We start from the raw sequence: 13,145 nt of genomic DNA on the forward strand, positions 1-13,145 counted from the left end.
GTATTTTTAATCTTAAAATGAATATTACTTTGCATGATAGGCAATATGCAAAAAGAAAAAGGCATGAGAAAAACATTACTTTACAGCCCTTAAAGACTTAATAAAAATATTTGATATTCTGCATATGAAAGTATTTTAATGTTTACTGATAAGCTGCCAAATTTCATTAACATTCGCTTACTAATTTAGAAGTTATAGCATGAAAACTGTAACAAGCACAAAATAGTCACGAGGTTGGTCTCAGGGACTGAGCCTGTTCTGAAAGAGTTAATCAACAATTTTCTCCTATATTCTCAACAAATATTATTTAACAGTGATACTACAACTCATGTACTTGTTCATATGGCAGTGCTTCTTATGATGCTAAATTTTACAGTTTTACACTGAATAATTAATAAAAATTGTACAGAATATATATTTTTGGTCAAGGTATATTATCATTGTCAGAACATTACATGGTTTTAACCCTAGCATTGAAGTATGTCAGATATAAAACTGTTTAGTGTAGGTAGTATTATTAATTAATTAATTTTGTATTTTTAATTCATTGATGTTGAGGCTATGGAGATTTTTAGAAGGCCTAAGTGACAGATGCATAAATAGCTGTGACCAGATGAGCGTAAACAGAGTAAAAGTAAAGCCATGTGAAAGAGAAGTTCGGTCAGAGAAAAGTTAAAAAATGTAAAGTTAACCATCATGGGAGTGAATGGCCTAATGATTGATATGTTAGAGTGAGATTAACAGTTTGAAAGAGATAAGGAGAATAATTTGTCTTGTCAAAGGGTGTTCTAAACTAATCGAACCTGCCTCTGTGTGGACTTTGACAAAAAGGCAGACGATTATTGGAAGTTCAGGATACATCTTTTGAAAAGAAGAGGGGAACTGGATAATGTATAAGATACAACTATGATCTCCATAGTGTAAAGAAATTTGTACATACGTTTAACTTGTTTCAAATATATATATATATATATATTATTTGAAACAATTGGAGTGTGTGTGCTGTTTGTTTGTTGTCGAATTTACCACCACCAAGTCACAGACACTTACTGTAGAAGAATTTTTAGCCCATTACATTCATATATTTACATTACTATATATACTACTAAAAAGCAAGTTTCTTACATTTGGCAAGCCAACCAGAATTATACAGTGGTAAATGGCGGTGGAAGAAAATGTGAATGACAGTAGAAATATGTAGGCCTATATATATATATACATATATACACGACTGTAGTAGTATTGCAAAAATAGTGTTGAGATTACAATCATGCTATATAAACATGTCAAATTTTGATAAATTGATAGAAAGAGGTGAGCATTTTGGATTAAAAGACAGTGAACTAGGAGAGTTTGTTAAACAACAACAAGAACTAGAGAGAGTAGAGTGGCAACAGAGAAGAGAGGAAGAAAGATTGAAAGGAAAGATTGGAAATAGTGTTGAGATTACAATCATGCTATATAACCATGACAGATTTTGATAAATGGATAGAAAGAAGATATTATCTTGGATTAAAAGACAGTGAACTAGGAGAGTTTGTTAAACAACAACAAGAATTATAGAGAGAAGAGCAGCAACAGAGAAGAGAGGAAAAAAGACTGAAAGGAGAGAAAAGAAAGATTGGAAATAGTTAGAGAGAGAGAATGAAAGCACAAGTTGAGAAAGAAGAAAAGAGAGAGGAGAGACTAGAATAAGAGAACAAATTGAGATAGCAAAGCTCACCCAACCAAAGGAAGAAGGACCCAAGAATGAAAATGGAGTCGGGGCCAGCCAACCCAAGTTGCCAAAATTTGATGAACATAAAGATGTCATGGATGCTTTCCTGGAGAGATATGAAAGATTCGATCAAAGTCAGAACTGGGACAAAGGTGACTTGGCAGTCTGTCTCAGCCCACTTCTCAGAGGAGAAGGCCTACAAGTATATGTAGGCATGATGTCAGAAGATATCATGGACTATGATAAATTTAAAGGGGCTTTGCTGAAATGACACGAACTTACCGAAGAAGGTTTTCTCCGATATGAAACTTGTTTACTGTATTGGATTCATTTAAAATTATTGCTGTACGCCACTGTATTGATTGGCCTGTTTCTGCAATGTGTTCAGCCAGTGGGGAAATTAACATATTAATGCGGTATTTCAAATTACCTTTAGTTCGGCCAATATATGTTTTGTTACATTCACATATAATTTTATACATACCATTTTTTCATAGAAAATCTATCTTTTACTGCTAGGAAGTATTAAAAATGGGAAAAAAATTGTTTTCTAAATACATTGGCAACTTGACTAGTTATACACGTTTACGTATGTTAGTATCTATATTATTTCTTTTCTTATCATAAATTCTGTTTAACCTAGTGCATTACTTAGTTAAATTTGAATTGTATTTTCTTTGTATGAAACGTTCAATTATATCAACAGTATAACCTCTATCATTAGCAGTGACTTTTATATAATGTAATTCATTTTTTTAAATCATTGGGATTGGAACAAATTTTAAATGCTCTGTTTATATACGTATGAAAAGCTACTAACTTTTGAGAAAATGAGTGACATGATCTTTGATGTGGCGGCATGGAAACTGAGTAAGGTTTTCGGTAAACAGTTGTAGAAATAGTTCCATTATTATTTCTTTTTACATGTATGTCTAAGAAAGATAAACAATTATCTTGTTCAGTTACATATGTAAGCTGGATAGCTTTAGAGGGATCAACGTTATTTAGGTAAATAGTAAATATTTATAATTCGGTATCTCCAAACCAAGAAGGTGTCATCAACAAATCTAATCCAACAATTAGGTTTTAAAATTTTATTATCAAGAGCAATGTGTTCAACATTGTTCACAAAAAGATCACATAAGAGTGGAGAAAAAGGAGAACCCATGGCTAATCCAATATTTTTTTCATAATATTTCTCCTTAACTTGCAAAAAAAATATTCAGCACATACTCAGAGTATATTAATAATGTCAACAATTTTAACCAGGGAAATAGAAGCTTGAATTAATCTATCATGAAAACAATTAATAGCATCTTCTACTGGGACTTTAGTAAGTAAATAAACTATATTAAATGATATCAATTTGTCAGAAGGATCTAAATTAATATCCTTAATTTTTTCAACAAATTCAGCAGAATTTCTAATTGTATATTTATTCTTATTACTGAAATACGAAAATCTTTTAGCATTGTTCTTTGTAACATACTGAGATGAGGTACCTATACTAGATACAATAGACCTGAAGCTGTTATTTAATTTATGAATTGGAATTGGGTTCATTTTTGTTCAGGTGACAAAGTTATACATTGATCAACATGTTTTTTTATTAAGTTATGAAATTTTATTGTTGGATCTCTTTTAAGGGGAATATAAGAATTATAATCTAACAACTGATCTACACTGGAAATATAATCACCATAAAACTCCCTTCTTTATCAGCTTGTGTAACAACAATATTGTTGTTTTTTGAGGACCGTAAAGCTAATTTTTCTTTTGTCAAATTACTATTCATTTTAACATTTCATTTAGACACTGTATCGTGACATTGATTTCTGGTAATAGTTTTTATTTTACTAAGTTTAATATGTGCAATGTTAGATTCAATATTAATTACCACAACTTTAATGGGTATAATCTGTGGAGTTGCAGTGAAATTTAAGCCTAAACTTAGTACATTCATTTGCATATATGTAAGGTTAACATCAGATTTATTAACAACTTATGGGTTAGATAGTAGCAGTACTTCAGAAGTTTAATTTTTCTTAGGTTTGTATAAAGATTTAAACTTAATATACAACTGTTTACTATATTGTTCAATTTATTTTTTAATTCTACTCCAACAGTAACTTTCATACCAAAGACTACTGAAATCTTAATCAAATTCCGGATCTTCCCTAATGTACTGGAGGTGACTTGTATAGACAGTAGCTGCTAGTTTGGAAATTTCACTTCTTTTTTTTCCTTTTTCTTGATCTTTAATAGTTTTAGTTTTTTTCAGAAGATATGAGCCTTCCTTTTTCACTACACGTGACTTTGATGAATTTTGGTATTACCCAATTGTTACTCCAGTTAATTAAAATATTCAGTTGGGTTAACTTACTCAGCTGTTGTAATAAATGTTTTGCCGAAATCCCCATTGAAATCTTCGAAGTTCAAGATCTTTTCTAATATACTGGAGAGGACTTCTATAAATAGTAGCTTGTTTGGAGAAGGTCATGGCATTGAGTTTCTAGTTTCACTGAAGCAACTTGTACCTTAGTTATTCTTCTTGTGAATCGGTCATTTCAATTGAAGCCACTGCTTCATCACATTAATGTAAACTTCATATTCTTTGAAATGGTGAAAAGCTTGATGTGGATGGAGAGAGACACTTCCCAAACTTTGTCTTAGCACTCTTGCTCATTGAACAAGTAGCTGTCTTTGATTTTATTTTAGGCATTAATAACTTTGGGATGAAGTGGCTTAAATACAATAGTCCACACCATAACAGTCAGTGTTAATGAAAATGATGATATAAATAATGCCTACACCACTACTATATCTGTCGTATCTCAACCAGACTGATGAGCCCTAGTATTGGGAATAAGGCCTCGTCAGAACATGCATATGTAGTGTGGTTGATAGATCATAATATTTTCTTTACTTTTACTCATAAGCTCTTAGAAGAATTGATATGAAAGATACTAGCCAATGTTTCTTGTGTAGCAGGTGAACTGCAGATTTGTTCGAAGATCATCCTGTACTGACCATACCTGCAAGTGGTATTCTGTTGAGTGCTAATGCCTAGTGTAACATGTTGTTGTCATCTACTGTGGTGGCAGAACTGATGCATGAAACACAGTTGTTTCTCTCCAAGTGATAGTGGTGTGGTGGTGCTGATTATAATTATTGACATTTGGCTGTCTACCTTCCAGGTGGAATTGTAACAGAAGTAAAAATGATAAAGACCATCCATGTAGCTGGCATTACTGCAACTTTACTGTGTACAAAGAGAATGCATAACTTCCTTAGAACTGTGCTACTAAGCGTAAACTAACAAAGAACAAAAACCCAGTGTGCATTTTTCTTAGCATTCACTGATGTATTTGTAGGACCAGATAGTCATTTGTAAGATGAACATGTCATCTAATAGACACAAGTAATGTGAGTCCAATAAAACAACTGCCATTCAGGCTTCATTTGAGTTGTTATGAGATAGAGCAGTTGCGGAAGGACAGACTAATACAATTTTTGAAGTGATTGGTCATCTGACAGGGGAACACTAAGGTTCTGCAATGACTTCGTGCTTATGGGATAATATACATAGCTTATCATTAAGTAAATAGACAGCCACTCCAGAAAGAATGATTTTTTTAATAAAATTAACAAGCATGAATTAAAAGAGTGCAAAATTGTTATTAATATTTAATAGCTGAATCAGAAACAGAATTACATGTCATATTTAGCAAATATGAAATCTTGATCTGTGATTTTGCACCCCACTCCTTGTGAAAACATTGGATAAGGACATTGGAAAATGTATTGTAAGTGATATGGCAGTTTTTTGTGGACTTTGACCACCATCTTATTACTGAGCTATGTGATCTCGTGAAAATACAGTTAATTTCTAGAAACCTTTTGTTCATAGCATAACTGTTTGTATTCTTTGATCATTACTGAGCTATACTTGTAATTGTAAGAGCTATGGTTCTTTACAAATAACATCATGGTGAGTAATTTGCATTCTTGAGGGTGTTTATTTACTAATAATATTTATTAATAGGCTGCGTAGTGCCTTTGAAATTTGATTTTCATTACGTAGTGTATAGGAATGTTTTACTTCAGTATAATTTGTAAACTTCATTTTCTTTTTTCTTCAGGGACATAAATAAGTTATAAAGTTTTAAGAATTGTAGATATTGAAGATAGAACTATTAGAAATGCATTCATTAAGTTTATCAGGTGATTTGTAGTTTTGTGGTTTGCTTTTAGAAATAGTTAAAACTTGAAATGACACCTAAATTTAAGTAGTAAATTTCAAAAGTTATAACAAAAATAAATGTTCATGAGCTGCTCTCTTTAAAGTAAAAAGAAAGGTTTTTGTTATATTTTGGTTTATTTTGAAGCTAACAGAGAAGTGTGAAATATAGGCTTTTAAGGTTCTGAACTTTGATTTAGGTATTGCATTTGTAATTACACTAGTGAAATCACACATTTAGGAGTGTAACAGTGTTAATCTGACATCATTATTTTCATATTCAGCATATTAAATTTAAAAGAGCAAATTGATGTTATCGTTGGCAGGTAAAAAATTAACTGTCAGGTTGTATACATCTGTAGTATATTGCTGTTTTGTAAGATATTCATATTTACAATATATCTATTTTGTTTTAACTGTGATTAAATATAATGTAATTTTCATTAGATTAAAATGAAAACTTGATTTGAAGTAATATACAGGTAATTCTTGCTTTTTTCAGTCAATGTAAAGGATTTAGTTTAATTAAATTAGAATGCAACTTGAGTGTAATTCTTCTTGCAAAGAGTAGTAAGCAGGTAAGTGAGTTCTTGCAAACAACATACACTATGTCAAACCAGGATATTGTTTAATCTCTTACATTATGCTTTTTAGAAATAGAGATTTCTATACTCTGTTAAAGAGCTGATATGTTAGCAGTAATTTTAATGGGCCAGACTATTACAAATAGTAGTATGTACTTGTTAGTAAAAAATAATTTTTTTATAATTTTTTTACTTATATAAAACAGTAAATTGTTACAGGTTGAAAAAGTTGTCATCATTGTACAAGATTAGATCTTGCAGAAAGTTGTTGTTTGCAAAAATATTGTTTTTTTTTAAGTATTTTAATGAAAACTTATTACCAATTCTACATAACCAACTATATACAGCATTTGTGAGCTTAAAAGTTATGGAACTCTGGTTTATTGTTACTGTTTATAATATATATTAGGTGAACAGAAACATGGGGAGAAACGGAAAAGGTCTGGATCACCAGAAGCTAAACATAGGTGAGGTGGTAATGGTAATTTTAATTAAAAGGAAATTGTTGTTTATTTTCTATGTCAGTCAGTGTATTCCCTCCTGTGATAAATTTTCAAAAAAAAAAAAAACATTACAGCTCAGTATCATGAAACTGAACTTTGTGCGTTGGCTGCATCATGGGATTCTGTTTAAAACTTGAGTGCATGTAATAGTATGGGAATAAATACTTGTTTTCAAGTTTTTAAAAACATAAGTTTTATATTATATTTTTAAATTGATATTGCTTGAGTGAAAGAAAGTAGAAATGATTGGAAAAGGAATTTAGCACTGGTGTTCGTCATCTCCATACAAACAATAGTTTCAAAAACTGACAGAATTTGAAAGATTTAAAATGTGGTTTTATCTTGGAGACAACTAACAGTTTGTTATTACTTAAATCAATCAAAAGACAATTTCTTTTAATGAGAAATATAAAACTGATTATAATAAGTCATCTGTAGTGTGTAACATGTCTTACTGAAGATACAGAGACAGATCAAGATCACGATCACCTCGACAACGAAGGCATTCTCGCTCAAGATCACGTTCCTACGAACGTCATAAGAAGCATTCCCGTGCTCGAAGGTGGGTGTAAACATGAAGAAATGTGAGGTGCAGTGATGTCCAAGTTTTCTAAATGTGTTGGTTTGTCTTAGCTCAATTTGTCAGAATAAGTTATTTAGTTTACTAATTAAAGTAAAGCAGAACTTTTTAGTAATGTCATTAAAACGGTCTTATTTAGAACGGAGTAATTTATTATACATTGAAATGGGCATAAATTTCCTAGAAGTTTACTTTCAGTTGAATATACAGTTTATTTTAGAGAAGACCCTCCTAGTCATATCGTATACTATCTTGCCACAATTTATAATAATAGACACCTACTCTTGTGATTTTGTTATATGTTCTTTATCATGATGAAGGAATAGAAGTCGATCCAGATCTCCACGTTCTCACCATCAACGCTTTCGATCACGCTCAAGATCTCATTCTCGTGATAGGCATCGCAGACATTCCCATGAGCGCAGCCATCGCAGGTATGGGCCATAAGGGTAGGCCTGTATCAAAGTAATTTATTTGTTTTATATTTCTTCAAATGAAAGGAGGGAATGCATATGCTGTTCACTTAGTTAAAATTTATTGTAAATGTAACTAAATGTTTTGTACCCTGTTACTGAATTTAAAACAGTTCTCTGGGGGTTTACAAAGTTTTATTACATTTTGCTTTTGAAACTAGGTGTCTTATTTACTTTTCTGTATATAAGCATCCGTAATTTTTATTTATTTAACTCATTTACTTTCAGTGAAAGAAAGAAAAACATTTAACTAGTTTAGTATGTTTAATTACATATAACAGCATTGGTGTACCCAGAAAGAAACAAAAACTGAATTTAATATGGTTAAAATATGCTTCATTTAATCTTGTGTTACTTCTTGCAATAGTTACTAGAAAAAGTTGTGTAGTTTTGTAGCTGGTGAAAAAAGGAGCTTGGTTAAATATTTACATGTGAATGTTTATGAAAGTTAAAAATCATTCAACAAACTAATTATCAGTACATCTAACTGAAAGATAGAAACAAAATGTATATTAACTCTTCTTGACCCTTTTTTTCTTTCACAAATATGTTACTTAATTTTAAATAAATGTCAAAATAGAAGAATAACAACCAACATAAAAATGTAAGTCAATGAATGTCATCTGGCAGGGCTCTGAATTGTATCTTTTATGGGTATGCACCATCTATTCTGCTAACTGAACTACACTTTATCAGTAAAATACATAAATGGTTGAAGAAACATGTATTTTCCCTGTTCAAAGAAGTATATTATTGAATAGATATTGTTAAAAGTTTCATGCTCTTGGTATTTCTGGAACCATTGTTTAACATGTAGTTTAAATGAACTGAACAGATATGCCATTAAAATTTGTGCTTAACTGTATTTAATTCTTCTTTCTTTCTGTCATTGTTCTGTACATGTTATCCTGAAAGGAACTATGGATAGCACTTAAAGGCAAAAAAAGGAGGGGGGCTTTCTTACCTTTCTAACTGTCTTGGACAGAGTCAGGCAAGGGCAAACAAACATTTTTATTAAGTGTGGCTTGGATGGTTTAGTGGAAGAGAAACATGGCCAGAAGGACAGTATTTTTGACTGTTTTTGTAGCCAAATGAATGCTAAGATTCATCAGCCACTTTAATGATGAATTATTTCTCCAGAGTGTAAGCCATTGACCATAGAGATTGTGATGAAAATGAATCAGGACTTAAACAACACTTAGTAGTTCTTTTAGGTGTTATTTTAACTTTCTCCTGTTATGTTTAGGTTAACTGCAACATAAAGTTGTATCTCTTACTGGTGTTGATTTAACTTCATCCTGCTATATCTAGATTAACTGCAACCTAAGGTTTTGGTTCTTATTTGTGTTTTAATACATCACCTCAAGGAAGTCAGTTTTACTATATATTTCTGTTTTTATTATTAATCAGTAATTTGTATTCATGCTACCACAATTAAAACTCGTGTCTTCAGATGTTGGCCAAACTTTAGCCTGTTGCTTTATGCAGCATGCTGAAGGTACTCTTTCTACTTTTATTAGCCACTGGCTATGAAGAGTATGATGTCATTTCTGTCTTGTAGTATCATTCAATGTGTGTGTATTTGTATAAATATTTTATCTTCAAGACTGGTAACACAAGGAAGACAGTTTTTGTTTTCACACACACATTTGTGTGTTCTGTTTTATCTTATCACTTGAATCCAGCTCTTTTTGCCTTTCAGTTTAAGAATTTTTGCCTGTCATTATACCAATGTTGATAACTGTTAGCTTTTTTCTATTACTTTTCTACAATTTATTTACTAGTAAATTCATGTTTTGCCTTTAGTGTGAAAGCCAGTGGAATACCCCCCCCCCAACTATATATATATATATATATATATACATACACACACACACACAGATCCACCCTACCTTATTTGTTTTCATTCATATCCACATCTGTTGATAGAAAAAAGTACATCCTTTATTTTATTCTACCTTAATTTAAAGGCATTTATTGAAATTTGAAATTACATATAGTATTTTAAATAATTAACAATAACTGAATTATTCTGATAAGCTGAAAGATTTTATCAACTTTCTACTAATTTTTTGCAGCATACATGATCTCTTTTTTCATCTTACCCTTCACTATATCTAGAGAAAACCTTTGCTTAACAAAAAGTGTTGCATTATTTGTAAAATTAGTAAAGCATAAGTTGGTTTAATTATTGAAATTAAGCTCTTTTTTTGTGTGTAAACAATGATCTTACCAAAATCATCTAATTCGCATTTATAAAAGCACTTAATTATGTATTTATAATTATTACTTCTCAAAAGGTGTCCAAATATATATTAAGAAGGTACTTATGACAAATTTAACTTTTTTACAAAGCTCGCCAACAACTATAAAAAGAGAAGAGCAAGAAGAAACTTTTGATGACTCTCTTGTAGCACTTGACACTTGTAAGTGGACAGCACTTTTTATTACCAGTCATTTGTGTTTAGAGGAATACCTTACAATTTTATATTCAGATATTAAGTTTTGGGTTTTGTTTTATTTTTATTTTCCAACTGTTAATTGAAAATATTCTTAAAATAGCAGTGTAATTATATAACGTTTTGCACAGATTTCCAGTGTTACTTGGTTGGTCAATTTGACTGACCTTGTACCCCCCCAATCTAAATAAATCTAAATTACCTCCCTTTTCTTTCTAGAATGACTTCAAATGTAGCGTGAAACTACATTTGTTTATCCTAAGTAGCTTTAAACTTGTGACAGCATACATCTGTTTGTAATTAAAATTTGTTGTTTTATTGCCCTTTTGATCTTTGAACTGTGTCTAAGCACTATTCGTACCATTATAAGTTGTAAATCACTTCGGAACATGCAGCTCATGTTACGATATCGAATTACATTACCCATGAGCTACTCCGTGCTGCTCATGTGAGTGCCTCGTGAAATATTTTTATTATTGTTTATATTACCTAATCTAACCTTAACTAACCTTAAGAGATATCTATTTTTACAGTTTAGTTAATTTTATAATAATAAATAATAAATAAACATGAAAAAGAAGAAATAAATTACTTGCCCAATCTTCTTTTTTTCTTGCTGTCGATTTTCGATGATAGTTAACCCTACATTTTTTATAATAATGGTAGTAGTGCATTAAATAATTTATTTTTAATTAAATAATGCACTAAAGAACAGACTAATAACATGCAAAAAGCAGACTATTACCTCTACCTCTCAAAATTTTTGTGGCTTTCTAACTATGCAACAAGAGCTGTTACAAAGTCATCCAAGCTAGTTGTTAAGTTTCCCATGGGGAAAGAGGGTTGTACTCGTGGTGAAATTGATGCTTATCTGTTCAGAACACAATGTAATACAATACATCATTTGATAGATGAAAACTTATTGGTTATAAGTGATATATAATTAAACATAAGAGAGGATGTGACAGGTGGGTACAGCAAGAGGGGTCTGATTTTCTATTTGATAGCTCTGTAACCAAACAGAATTGAAGGCTATAGAAATTATGGTTTGTATGAGCAATGATGATTTTATGGTGAGTAATTTATGTTTAATTTCCTAGTTTCTTGGGGGTGTGTGTGGATAAAATAAAAATGAGAAGATAAGTAGAGAAAATGGTCACATGAGTCGCACTGTGAGAAATTCTGGATTTGTTTAAATATTGCTTTATAAAACTAAGAACTTAAAACATGTATGTTATTAAAATATGGGTTATTATCTAAAATTTTATGTTATACCAATTTCTCATTAACATCACATCATCTATATCACAGCAAATAGCTTTTATTTAAATATCTTTCAGTCAAACTGTGTATGAATGTGGTGTGCACACACAGTACACACTGTATATGCTTTACTTTTTCACATATAACTTTCTACTAATAAAAATAATAATGACAACATGTTGTAGCCTAATTCCACCATTGTATGTAAGTACACCTAATGCAATGATTATTATTTTAAATAAAACATTAGCATTAGTTTAATAATATGAGCATATATTTACCTTATGTAGGGATTTCTGATAATATTCAAGTGTAATTTTGAGCCAAGGTAGGTTTGATGTACTCTTCACCCAATGATAAGCTGTTTTGATGTTAATGTATCAGCATCTGATCTGGTACCTTGACTACTAGCAAGAATTTCCACATGAATAATAGTGTTTTTCTAAATCACTTTCAGACTCCTAAATATGCTTGGTTTCCACCTGGTGTTTTTAAGTCCACTGATATGAGCAAGCTTTACATCAACAAATTCCCCTATTTCCATCAGTTTCTTTTAGTAAAATAGTAATACAGTTTAAATCTGATTTAGTTGTTTCTTCCAGTGTATCTAAATAAGGTACGTTTTTAACTGTGTTTGGTACTCGCTCCTTTAGGTGTGCAGCCACCTCTGTCTTCCATCCCATCATAGCAGCTCCATTAAAGTAGTGGGCTCGAAATTTTATATTTTTTTAGACTCAAATACAGCTTAGTCACTAAACTTTATAAATTATAGTGAGATTCTATGGTATTTATGATTTTGGTTATTTCAAAATGTATATATAAAACCTAACAAAAATTATGTTGTTTCACATCCTCCATGTGCAAAATTTGACGAGGCTTAGCAACCTATGCCAAGCAGCAAATGAGTACAAAGTTCATAACTAGAAGAGATAATTGTGTGCTATACTTCTTTATTTACTGTTCTATGTTTTAAGAAAAATAAGTGAAATTTAATAACTTATTTGTAAATAGTAATAATATATTATAAATGAAATGTGACTGTATTTTACAAAATACTAGTCCACTAAAACACAGCCAAGACAGGTCACTTTGTAAAGGCCAGTTTTATATTCATGGATATGGTAACATGAGTGTACATTGCCATGTCATTGCAACTTTCATAATGTTAAGCAGGCATGGCTGAACGGTCAATTCCGCAGTGGCATAGCAGTATGTCTGTGGACTTATACTGGTAGAAACTAGGTTTTGATACCTGTGGTGGACAGAGCACAGATAGCCCTTTGTGTAGCTTTGTGCTTAATAACAAACAACAACAGCTTAAAGATC

General features: G+C 31.1%; 1 protein-coding gene across 6 annotated transcripts in view; it reads left to right on the plus strand.

Annotated features, from left to right (window-relative positions):
• Positions 1-13,145, plus strand: part of LOC106461615 (heterogeneous nuclear ribonucleoprotein U-like protein 1) — a 121,000-nt gene that overhangs the window by 42,279 nt on the left and 65,576 nt on the right. For 3 of the 6 annotated variants that reach the window (XM_013921454.2, XM_022388619.1, XM_022388622.1), the window contains 4 exons: positions 6,951-7,008; positions 7,505-7,606; positions 7,945-8,058; positions 10,453-10,523. In XM_013921454.2, the coding sequence (XP_013776908.1) occupies positions 6,951-7,008; positions 7,505-7,606; positions 7,945-8,058; positions 10,453-10,523 (345 nt within the window). The remainder of the gene's footprint in view (positions 1-6,950; positions 7,009-7,504; positions 7,607-7,944; positions 8,059-10,452; positions 10,524-13,145) is intronic. The other 3 variants (XM_022388620.1, XM_022388621.1, XM_013921455.2) reach the window with 3 other exon arrangements.

This window comes from Limulus polyphemus, unplaced genomic scaffold (assembly GCF_000517525.1).
Source record: "Limulus polyphemus unplaced genomic scaffold, Limulus_polyphemus-2.1.2 Scaffold998, whole genome shotgun sequence".
NCBI lineage: Eukaryota > Metazoa > Arthropoda > Merostomata > Xiphosura > Limulidae > Limulus > Limulus polyphemus.